Raw genomic sequence first — 12,399 nt, forward strand, 5'->3', positions numbered from 1 at the left:
TGTAAGCATCCTCCAGCTTACCCCAGGTTTTCCCTGGTTTACCAGAGAAAAGAACTGAAACTCAACACCGTGTTGTCACTTCAGAGAGGCTTTCTGTCCTGTCTTGTGCTTGTTTTTCAAGGGTTATAAAGTACTTCTGTTCCAGAAGTGTGGATATTCTGTATGTGGATATTAAATTTTCATCACAAACATGATGCCATTTTTGATTTCAGTAATCTATCTATCTTCTGGTCTTATTGGCCACACTTACAGTAATATCTCATACCTCACAATCTTTAACAAGTTATTTATCCCTCTAAAAAGTATGTATATGAAAGGTATCTGAAAATAAGCAATAAACTATTTTAATACTGTTACCATCTGAGCCCTGGATCTTTGAGAATTTCCTTCTCATTAATTCTGGAAAGCTGTTCATAACCTCGAGACTGATAATGCATAGAAAATGGCTTTATCTAAGTGCAACCCTCCTTAATCTATGTAGTAGAGGTCTGCAATTAAAAAAGTGTGTCTTTTCCAGCTCCTAAATACAGAATCCTGCCTTTCGCTAAGACAGAAAAAAAAAAGAAAAAAAAAAAAACCTCACAGCTATTACGGAAGTCACAATAATGTCCAGAGAAGGGCTACAAAGATGGTGAAGGGCCTAGAGGGGAAGACAGAATCACAGAATCACAGAATTGTAGGGGTTGGAAGGGACCTCAAGAGATCATCGGCTCCGACAGCCCTGCCAAAGCAGGTTCCCTAGAGCAGGTTGTCCAAGCAGGCGTCCAGAGGGGCCTTGAATATCTCCAGAGAAGGAGACTCCACAGCCTCCCTGGGCAGCCTGTCCCAGTGCTCCGTCACCCTCACCATGACGAAGTCCTTTCGCACGTTGGTGAGGAACTTCCTGTGATCCATTTTGTGGCCCCTTGTCCTGTCCCCACAAACACTGAAAAGAGGTTGGCCAAATGCCTCTGTCTCCCACTCTTAAGATACTTGTAAAGAATGATAAGATCCCCTCTCATTCGTCTCTTTTCAAGGCTGGACAGACCCAGGTCTCTCAGCCTTTCCTCATAGAGGAGATTCTCCAGGACCCGTATCATCTTTGTGGCGCTCTGCTGGACTCTTTCCAGGAGATCCCTGTCTTTTTTGTGCCGGGGATCCCAGAACTGGATACAGTACTCCAGGTGAGGCCTGACCAGGGCAGAGTAGAGGGGGAGGATCACCTCCCTTGACCTGCTGGCCGTATGAGGACGTATGAAGACGTACGAGGAGCAGCTGAGATCACTTGGCCTGTTCAGCCTGGAAAAGAGGAGGCTGAGGGGAGACCTCATCATGGCCTACAGCTTCCTCAGGAGGGGGACTGGAGGGGCAGGCACCGATCTATTCTCTTTAGTGACCAGCGACAGGACTCGAGGGGATGCTGTCAAACTGAGAGAGGGGAGGTTTAGGCTACACATCAGGAAGAGGTTCTTCACTGAGAGGGTGGTTGCACACTGGAACAGGCTCCCCATGGCCACAGTCATGGCACCAAGCCTGTCGCAGTTTAAGAAGCATTTGGACTGTGCACTTAGTCATATGGTCTGAATTTTTGGGTAGACCTGTGTGCTGAGTTGGACTCGGTGATCCTTATGGGTCCCTTCCAACTTGGGACATTCTATGATTCTATGATAATGAAAATAAGGCTTGCATTTCCAGTCATTTATTTATTTTAAAGGATTAGAGTCTATAGATGAGTATCACTAGAAATAGTTGATACCACTACTGTCTGCTTTGACATCTAATATTCTCTCCATTTCTTTTTTTTTTTTTTAATTAAAAACAAAACACTTTGAGTATGATGATTCTTCCCAAGCCACTTAGCACTGTCAGCCTTTGAAACTGTAAAATTAAAATAAGCAACGCCATGGGACGCATTTGAGGCATTGCTGTCTTTTGGAGGCAATTAAAGATGCCCACTGAGTTGCTTCCCCCTTCTACAGCTGTACGTATAAAATTGGAAAGAATATTTTAAAGCTTAAATCCCCTCAGATGGGGCCTGCAGTGAATTGTGGTTAAAACAACAGAAATTAGGCTGTTTTGGTGTAACACGTTTGTAAGTACTGTGGGGACACCTCAGCACCACAGAAGTTGGGAAGGCCCTGAAGCAGTCACAAGTTCGTTAGGGAAGCACCCCATGAAGTCAGCGGGGGCAGTGGTGGTTGAGATCAGCGGCACACATCTGACACGGGTGCCTAAACACAGGTGAAACCCAAGGCTGCACCACAGACAAAAATAATAATAATTAAAAAGATCGAGGCGCAAAGCATTGTGGGAAGGGGCAGCGGCGCAGGGCACTGTGGGAGTGGCGGGCACCGCCTGAGGGCGGCTCCATGCGAGCAGGGCGCATGCGCAGTGGGGAAGGCGGAAGCGCCGCTGTTGCCATGACAACGGCGTCCGGCCTGCGGCGCGCCTGAGGCCCAGCGGGCCGGGAGCCGCTGCCCCCCCCCCCCCCGGCCCGGCCCGGCCCCGGCCGCCCCCATGGCACGGAGGGCGCTGCGCTGCGTCCTGCGGCTGGAGATCCGCGCGGTGAGTGCCCGGCCCGAGGACGAGGAGGAGAAGCCCGCGGGATGCGGGGGGGAGCTGCCTGTGAGGGGCCGAGCCCACCACAGCGCCCCGCGCCCTGCCCCGGCAGCTCCGCGGGGAGGCCTCGGGCTCGTCGCGGTGGGAGGAGCGCGGGGAGAAGCCGCCTCAGCCCCTGGGGCTGGCCGGCCGCGAGGGGTGCTCCGGCACGGCGTGCTGGGCGGCTCGGCACCCGCTGGCTGCTGCCGGCCGGACGTGAGGCCTCCCGGCGGGCCGCGTGCTGCCGCAGTGCCCGGTGCCAAAAGGAGGAGGGGCTGAGGCGCCCCGCGGGAAGTTCAAGTGCGGACCCAGAAAGTACACGCTGGGAAACCGACCCGCTTCCTGGTTAATTGACCACCGTTGCTCACATACGTGTAGGGCTGCTCTAAGCACAGCCCTGAGTTTTCCTACATAGATGGCGAGGGTGTCACCCTAACGGTGTTGCTCTGCTGGGGTTGCATAATGCAGAGGCCTGCGTTTTTCCTGGAAAGCAGCAGGTACTCTTTCTTCTGTTCTCCACATGTGGGTTTGCGTAACACAAAGACCTGTTTTTTTTTCCTGGAAAAGGAGCAGATGTGCTTTCTTCTGTTCCTCCTCCTCATGTACCAGGAGAGATTACAGGGACGGTGTTCTCCCAGGGCTGGGCTTCTTCACCTGTGGGGCGTTTGTTACTCACCCCGCTCTCAGGCCTACAAGTGATAGTGGAAGGGGACAGAACAAGAAATCTCCAACACAGATCTGAGTGCCCCTTTCAGCATGTGGGTTGTTAGGCCCTGTCTAAGCTACACTATATAACTTCTATCAGGTAACCCTTTTAATAAGTGTATTTAGTCTGGTTTTTGGACCACTTATTTTTGCCTTTTTTCCCATTGGAGCCCTCACTTCACTCCTGTGATGTTTTAAAAACTCTCCAGCCTCCATTAATACCCTGCTCTTACACTCACGTCAACACTGGCTTTTTGCTGACTTTTTTTTTTTCCTTCCCCATTGTTTGCTCTCTTGATGTATTTTACGGGCAGCAGTTCTGTCACTTCACAATTCATCTTTACCAGATAAAGAGATCTGATTCTTTCAGTAGTATTTTGTATGGCAGGCTTACTAGTCTTCTGATCACCATAGGGATGGGTGCTACTCTTCCACTTTGAGTTTGCGTTGATCAGGGTTAGAATTGAATTCACCATTCCAGACGGGGTCTCACTATTGCCTTAGATGATGTCAGGAGAAGTCCAAAATTCATCCTTTATATCTCAGTGTTAGTCTCTTCACAGCTGCACTGTGGTTATGCTGTCATTTATTAACACACTTGCCTTCTCTTCAACCAGCTTTGAAGACGAGCTCCCCGAGTAAAAGAAGAAACTGTTGTTAATACACAGTAGGTGTATCTCATTCCTGTTTCTGATTTTTTTCTATATCTTTTTCTTTACCACTGATGATTTCTGAATTTTAATTGGAAAATTTAGTGAGCATAATCTGACTTCTTGTGCCAGGGTCATTAAAATATTTAAAGACATGGATTGCAGGATATACGGATGATCGTTTTTCATAGTAACCCTCAACCTCATGCTTTCCAGTTTAGCCTGTTACTGATGCTGTCCTTTGCCCAGTTCTGTACCACCTTAGGACTTTCACAGACTCCTGTCTTCTGCATCCTAAGTAATAATTTGTAATGTGGCACCATATGATGTTATTGATGTCTAGATAAATCAGATATCCTTTGCCCAGAAAACAGGCTTTCAAGTAAATGTTGGGTTTTGCTTGACTGGTCTATTTTTATTAAACATGTGCTGCTGGGCTTTTTTTTTTTTTTTTCTAGGCATGTTTTTCATCCATATACTTTATTCTTTACTTTTGTGTGTTTAAATATTCTGATTGAGAGGGTTATAATTTTTCAGGTCTCTTTTTCTGCCTCACATGGGCCTTTCATTTGCTACTTTTCAGTCAGATGGTGCTATCCTTGTTTTCATAACATGGGTTTTAGTTATATGTCCAATGGAGCAAGAAATATTGCGTTCTTTCAGAACCTGGGCTGCAGGTGATTCAGCCTCCCTGTGGCTCCATGACCTAGGCACATTGGATCATTTTCATAATCTCATTCTTTACATTTTTTCTCCTATATTCAGTATCATGAAAAACAAGGAAAAATATTCAGTTGTGTTTGGGACATAATTTATTAATTCTCACATCCTGGTTGATTTCTAATCTTGCTTTTTCCTTGTTTGCTTTATTTATTAATAAAGCCCTATCTGTCAGGATTTCTGGTTGGTTTTCCTATTTTTTCCAATGTTCTGCGTATTTCTATACCCTCTTGGACATCCATCCACTTGTGTCAAAAGTTCTGTCATATTTGTTTTTCCATTGCTTTAGGATACGTGTTCCAGATTGGTTTTGCTCCTTTTGCCTTAATGAAATTCCAAGGTCTTTTTTCTATCTGAATGCACGAGCTCTTTGGTTTATTTCATTGCTAGTTTTCTTCATTTCTGAAAGGCTGCTCTTCTAAAATTGAAAACCTTAGTTAAAGACCTTATTTGGTTTATCCTGCCATTAATTTAAATTGAATAATTCATGATTGTTCAGACTGAGATTTCATTGTTATTTGTTTTCTGAGACTAATTTTGGTGCCTACCTCTGCTGCTGGCATTTAGATTGCTCATGTAGCAACAGAATGAAATTCACATTATTCTTCATGTCATTGCTACTTGGAGAATTCACAAATGCAGCAGTGAAGTAGGTAAAGCTTTAAGCACTAAGATGAATTAATAGCATTGTGGATTACTGCCAGGTAAGGAGACTAAAATGGCATCTCTTCACGTTGAGAGGATTATTTTTGCAACTCAAAGACCAAAATGCTATTCTTTATGGAAGCTTGCGCTCTACAGAAGTTAATACTGTCCGTTGCCCTTCGTACAGAACTCTTCCTGTGTGGTGGCAATGGGCTTTTAAAAACATCTGGGGAGGGGACGGAACCTTTTCCATTGGTTGCAAGTGCATGCTACAGCTTTAGGACTGAGTGTAGAGGAAAAAAACAAACAAATGTTGTATGAGATTGTGATGCAGTGGAATTTTGTTCCTTCCCATGAGAGGAATTTGGTGATTTCTTTGTGGCAGTATGTGATGTCCCAGCACCAGGGATGGTACATGTTGTCTCCTCCTCGCAACTGCAGCAGAGAAGTCTGGGGTAACGCTGTCCCAGCCAGTTACCTTCAAGAGTAGTCCTGCTCATTGGTTTTAAGATCAGTTAATTGCAGCACTGATATCCCTCCTGCTGAGCTGATCCATAGGTAATGCTATTACGATTTTTATAATGGTCCCTCATCCTGCCTGAACAGTTTGCAGTCAGGTAAGAACTTCAGCTTGTCTCTTAGGTGTTCTGACGCTCCATGCACCACATGTTACAAAACGAATTCCATGAACTGCGGGTATATACGTGTCATTCATTTTTGGAGCTCCTTTAAAGTTTCATGAACATGTAGATTTGGTGTTTTAGCCCAGGCAATGGATTGTGCGGTTTTTCTCCAGGATAATAGAAGAACAAGTTTCTACATACGCTGCTTTGTAAGAACTTCCTTTCTTCTATAGGATAGCCAGAATAAATGTCATGTAACTGCTATTTGCAGTTTTATTCCACCTGACGTCTTCAAACCTTTCACTTTTCGTCTCAGAAAGTAGGCAAGTACTGGTTGCCTTCTGTAAGGTGTGAAGTCCCAGCTGAAAAGAATTGTAAATTCAAGGGGAAAAGTCCCAGCCAAGCTAGTAGGACTTATAGTGTGTAGTTTAGGGGATCTTGCCTTGTATGAATGAAATCTCTCTTTCACTTGTTCCCATTAACGCTTGCACCATGCTGTTTAATGATAGGCAGCCTGTTTCAATTGGGATGTCCATTATTCTGGCACTTTTCAGATTTGAAGCCCTAACTTAATGGAGAGGAAACCTTTCTTTTTTGTTTCTGTGTTAATGTTTTGTGTTTTTTTTTTCCTTGGATATTTACGAGTAGAAACAAGTTTTTTTTTAAGCTTACACTATATAGTAATCTATAACACGTTATAGATATTGTTTCTGTTATTTTTTTCACTAGAGGCTGTTTTTTCTGCTGTTTGTATAATTTTGGTTTAGGTCCATTAACAATGTCTCAAGTAAACATTCATTTGGGAGTAAGAGACTGTAACCAAAGCACTTATTTTAATTCCTGTCACTCTGTTCCTTTGTCTTTCTACCTTGCAATTGAAAGTCTGAGCACTTTCTCTGGCAACCTTATGTTCGAAGAGACAACCTCATTTTTATTATACTGCTATAAAAAGTGATCAGTAGAACTGAAGTGAAAGGTGAGAATTCTTTGGCTGGGTAATAGAATAAAACCATGTGGCTTGGGAAAAATAGCAAATAGTTTTGCAGTGATTTGTGTACATCATTGCAGTGGAAACACAGGTAAGAATGTCTGATGTTCATCAGAGCTTTAAAAACATACCAACTTCTTACTCAAGGAATAAGAATGGCCTAAAGAAAGTCAAGATATCAGTGGCAATATCTGGCAGTCTAATGAGGAGTCTTCCCTGCCTTGAATACCCTCCAGGATGGCCAGACTTCTCTTATAAAAAATTGTGTGACTTCCCACAGTAATGGAACAACGTTTGCTTTTTCTCACTTACATATAAAAATGCAAAGTTAACTTAATTATAATATGGTGAATAAACTCTTCTTTTTTGGTGGCTGGACAGAGCATGGAAATCTAAGCATGTAAATTTACCAGCTTCATTCTCTCAATGGTTAAGCTAAAATTTGATTATTTTTTTTTGTCTCTGCATCATGTAAACTTCATTCTAGACTTCTGTCACTTTTTGTGTAGAATCCGATGTGACCCTTGATGATTAAATCATAGATAGTACCGTTAAATGCACACGCAGACTAACCTGGGATTGGTATACCAGTTTTAGGTTTGGCTGAAGACCAATGGAATGTGTTTACTTACAGTAAGAAGAATTTGGTCGTGGTTATTTTACCATGGTGACAATTCTTCTTTGTCAGTCTGTACAAATAGAACTGCTTTAGAAAAAGGAATGTTTCCACTCTAATTCATTATCACCTGACTCTCAGCAATCAACCATTTCAGCCTTGACCATTTCGTTTTTATCCTGAAAACAGCCATTACTTCTGTAACTAAAGTTCAGTTTTTTTAATGAATGTGTTACTGTTGCAGATAACTTGCCCTGGAGTGCAGCTGAAAGACAAAGAGGAACTCTATCTCAGTGTCTCTCTGCTTGGGCAGTACAAAAAAACTCGGTGCGTCCCTGCAGCATTTCCACTTTTCTTTCAAGAAAAACTAGTGTTCGAAAAGGTAAGATAACGTCAAATGCTGATACAAGGCAAATAAAACCCATCCCACACTCACAAAAACTCATTGCAGAACCCCAAGTGTAAGTAATCACGCTGAGGATGGCATAGCATTATAGCTCCTGCTTCTGTCAAGCACAAACAAGGTGTATGCCTCCCTTATCCACACAGTGACTTGAGAAATATGCATACTGAAAACTTATAATTTTTTATTTTTAGGTGTTTGCTCATTCTTACAGGAACTGTCCTTTTTTAGTATCTTATTTCCTAGCACGGAAGGAACTAAATGGTGTTTTAAAAACAATGGCAAGGTGTAAAACAAGGACGGTAAGATATGGGGGAGTCGATTTAATTCAGTAGAAAGATAGAATTGCAACTCAAGTCTTTTTGGTGACATCTTTCTCCCTTTCAGTTACTTTTTTCATGGTTTGTCACCAGAATTCCCAGGTTAGTACTCTGACCTTATAATTTATAGTTGTTTATCACGTATTCTGAGTCCCCACTTGCTTCATTATTAGTACCACAGGGATAATGAAACACAGAATCTTACAGACAGGATCTGGTTTCTTGACTACCTGTGCATAATAATACTTTGCCCTTTCTAGTTCTTTTCTTTTAAGCATCCCCTAGCACTGTGAAAACCAGACTGAGTAAACATCAGTGATACTCTTGTGATGTAGGTAACATAAAAACACTGATTTCACCAACCACTGAAGAGTAAAAAAAAAAAATAATAATAATAATAATAAAAGAATACAATATTTCTTTAAAGGTAAACATCCCACAGACTGCTTAAGAGAAGTGTAGTGAACACTGTTTTGGCTGTAATTTAAGGGAACTCCGGGACACTAGAACTTAACTACTTACAAAAGAGCTGAACAAGAAAGCTGAGAATAATAACAGTCTTCTTACAAATAGCTATTGCATGGTGCTTGTAGGGTAGCAGTTCTTTGGTATTTTTGAGTGTTTGGTATGTAGAACAGCAAAGTGATTTAGACCACTCCACACTTTGTGCAGAATTAGAGGGAAGCCTATTACCTGCTTAATATCCTCCACAACTTTTTTTTTTCTTTTTCAGAAATTCCTCCCCTATTCTTTTCCATCTGTTCACATGCGGTTCAGGTTAAAAAAAATAAATAAACTGAACGATACTCTGTACGTGAATAGTTACTCCCAGGAAAATTAAGCTTAAAGTCATCTATCAGAATTCTAGTACATCCAGCAATTTACCTTTCTCTCTTGAAATTTTCACAGACAATATTTATCTCTGTGTTCAACTCTTCATAATGCCTCCTAATTTAAATATGGAGAGGTAACCCTGGAATGGCTAGAAAGCATATGACAAGAACTGCTAGCTTTCAATGAATTTGATCGTGTGCCAAATGATAATTTCAGATTCCTTTCTTTTTCCAACGGGGATAGAACTCTTGGCAACCATCTGAAGCGGGGAAGAATATTGATTTTTATTTTTTTTTCTTCTTCCCCCAGAGGTCCATCTGGTGATTTTGACTGTGCTGTTATTTTTATTCATGTATTTATTTATTTATTTATTTATTTATTTTCCAGACATTTGCTGATATAGTTGATCCTGCAGACCTTGTGAAGTTACTGGAACGTAGGTTCTGCTTTTTATGTATATTATGCTGTATGCATTTATGTCACACTTGTACAGCTTTTAAAGATGTTTTGGAGGTTTCAAGTATGTAATAGTTTTATCAGGGACCTGTTCTCTGAAAAGTTAGTGGGTAACCAATGTAGAATATCACATACTAAATAAAGTATTTATTTACTTTTTTTCATTTTATTATTTACTTTTTTTAAAAAAAAAAAAAAAGCTAGGACCCTAGCACTAGTGATTTTTCAAATTAGATTTGTTGTTAGTGCAGGCATAAGTTCTTGCTGTTTTTTTGGATGCTACTGCCTTACCCAAAATGCTGTTAACTAAGAAAATGCCTCTAGAACATATACTATATGCTTTAGAACAGGAGAAGGGGTAAAAGTCCTAATTAGCAGAATGTCTAGCTGGTTATTCAGTCAGGTAATGGATTCCTCTGTCTGACGACTTATATGATTATTTTTGAAATAATATGAGCATAAAACTTTGATTTATTTTCTTTGTAAAATGATTCTTTTTATATATTTTTTTAAGAAAATGGCTTGTACCTACAGTAAGCAGTCTTGCCACATGTGGAGCATAATGAGACAGAACTGACCTTAAACTCCAGGAGTATGCTCCCTAATACGTGAAGTTATCTGAAAAAGTTGTAATGCTTGCATCATCTTTAAAAGCTATTTTCAAAGGACAAACTTGGCAGCAGATGGAACTTACCAAGTTCTTAGTCAAATTTAGAGTTGTTTTTTGTACTCTACTAATGCCATTTTGTTCATCTGTAATACTTACACAAGCTGTTCTTAATTTTCTCTTATTGTTGGTGTTGCAAAAATAGTGTAACAGTGTACAGAGCTATTAAGGTTAAATCAGTGAGCGTTTTTTTCTTTTTTTTTTTGACAATGAAAATTACTTCTCATTTTAGTGGTTTTTTAACTCATGAAAAAACTTTTCTTCCTTTCTAGTTGACACAGCGGTACTTGAACTAATACAGCTGGTTCCTCCAGGTATTGTATCAGTCTATTCATAACTTATGCAGTTTAATAGGTGAATTTCCACGAGGACATTGCCCATTACAGCAGAATCACTTTTTCCAACACACAAACAACATAGAAAGCTCTTCAACAAATAGTCATCTGAATATAAAATGTTAATAGATCAAGAGGATCTCATTCTTGAAGGAGAGTAGTAACTGAATATTGAAATGTACCATACTCAAGTTTAGGAAAGTGATAATATTTTAAAAATGGAAAATAAACTGAAATCACCCAACACATCACGTATTAACTGCATCACAATTCACTTGTGAAGTGGCTGTCTGTGAAATTTCAGAGTGCATAATCTTGTTCTCAGAATGACACTTTTTTCCCTTCCATCTTAATGGTGACCACGGGGAAAACTCTTGTCCTCACTATAAGTATTACAAGTCTCTTGAGATATGTGATGATAATAAATAGTGATTTGTCATACTTCTGTTATTGGTTTGTGTGATTATAAAAATCTATTTTAATGAAATTCAAGTATTCCCATGAATAATGTAAGTCTGCATTTTATTGGAAATAAAGTCAAGTTTGAAAGAGGACTCATTTGGAAACTGGTATTAAAAACACTCTGTTACTTTTCCTCAGTAGTTTCAAAGAAACAATTGTTTTTCTCAGGTGATTCATGAGTCTATTTATTCAAGCAAATGTACAGAATGTGGATTTTTGTGGGAGGGTAAAAGATCTTGTGTAAGTAATTTAATTTCAGGGGTCAGAGGTAGATGTTATACACCCCAACGGAAGCTGGCAGAATGACTGCAATAGCACAACCTAAACTTCTTTATAATATGCAGTCATGGTTTTTCCTTAAATATATATATATAGTTTTTAAAGAAGAAAGTAGCAAACCAGAATACTGAGAGAATCTTGAGGTACTGATTTTGATGTTACTTGCATTTCCTTCAGACAACAATGCCAGTTTTCAATTTAAGAAGCGTCAATGTTCTTTAATATGGAAATAGTTTTTCAGAAGGGATTGGCTACCATTAATAAAACTACTAGTTTCTTCTCTGGCATGGAAAGTACAGAAGGAAGAAAATCATTGAAGTATTTATTGCCGTGAGAAAACGTCTGTGTATCTTAAAGAAGATTGCCTTAACAGTTCTGTATTTCTTGAAATAACAGCAAAACATACTTTCAGGCTAAGTTTCTGCACATTTCTGCTCCTGATTTAACTAAATGAGGTTATTTCCTGGAGTTATTTCCTGGCCTTGCTGCTAATTTGTAAAGAACAAAATTTATCTTAGTTTGAATATGTCTTGTGTGTGATGTCTGAACTACTATATTATAGCATTTTCTGTTTTCCAATTAAAGTATCTATTTTCTTTTTAGTAGGAGAAATTCTAGCTACTTATGAAGAAAATACAAGAGATTTCCTGTTCCCCGACCCTAAGCTTACCCGTCGGCACCATGGTTTAGATCGTGAGATTTTAATGAAGAGGTCCTCTTCTTTTACAGTGAGTGAATATCTGTGGATTGTATTTATGGTACAGTGTGTTTCACTGGAGAAACATGTTGAAATGAAAAGCGATTTCTTCTGACAGATTTTGCCAGTTCAGGTGTTGCATGTACAAATCCACAGTTGCACTTCAGTGAAGGTATATATTTTTTTTTTTGAAATGCTTCAAAAAGCGTTTAATGTGGAAAAGTTAGTTTCCAGTTGGTTTGCAGTGTGGTACTGTGACATGTCTCTATTTCAGTTTAATCTACGGTGTGGTTGGTAGTTGAAGGGATGCAAGAGGAGAAAAGGGAGACCTTGTATCAACTTCATGGTTCTCTATGGATAAACCATGTAACCCTCGTTTCTTTTTAGCATTTTGTTTCAGACCATTTTTTGTATGGTTTAGG

General features: G+C 40.2%; 1 protein-coding gene across 3 annotated transcripts in view; it reads left to right on the top strand.

Annotated features, from left to right (window-relative positions):
* Positions 1–1,329: 1,329 nt before the first annotated feature.
* Positions 1,330–12,399, top strand: part of SPATA6 (spermatogenesis associated 6) — a 43,877-nt gene continuing 32,807 nt past the window's right edge. Inside the window, exons 1-5 of one of the 3 annotated variants that reach the window (XM_080603548.1) lie at positions 1,330–2,544; positions 7,769–7,906; positions 9,469–9,517; positions 10,477–10,518; positions 11,887–12,008. In XM_080603548.1, coding sequence (XP_080459674.1) covers positions 2,497–2,544; positions 7,769–7,906; positions 9,469–9,517; positions 10,477–10,518; positions 11,887–12,008 — 399 coding nt within the window. In that variant the 5' untranslated portion in view covers positions 1,330–2,496. Of the gene's footprint in view, positions 2,545–7,768; positions 7,907–9,468; positions 9,518–10,476; positions 10,519–11,883; positions 12,009–12,399 lie in introns of all 3 variants that reach the window. The other 2 variants (XR_013954626.1, XM_080603547.1) reach the window with 2 other exon arrangements.

Source organism: Anser brachyrhynchus, assembly GCF_964034855.1.
Source record: "Anser brachyrhynchus genome assembly, chromosome: 8".
NCBI lineage: Eukaryota > Metazoa > Chordata > Aves > Anseriformes > Anatidae > Anser > Anser brachyrhynchus.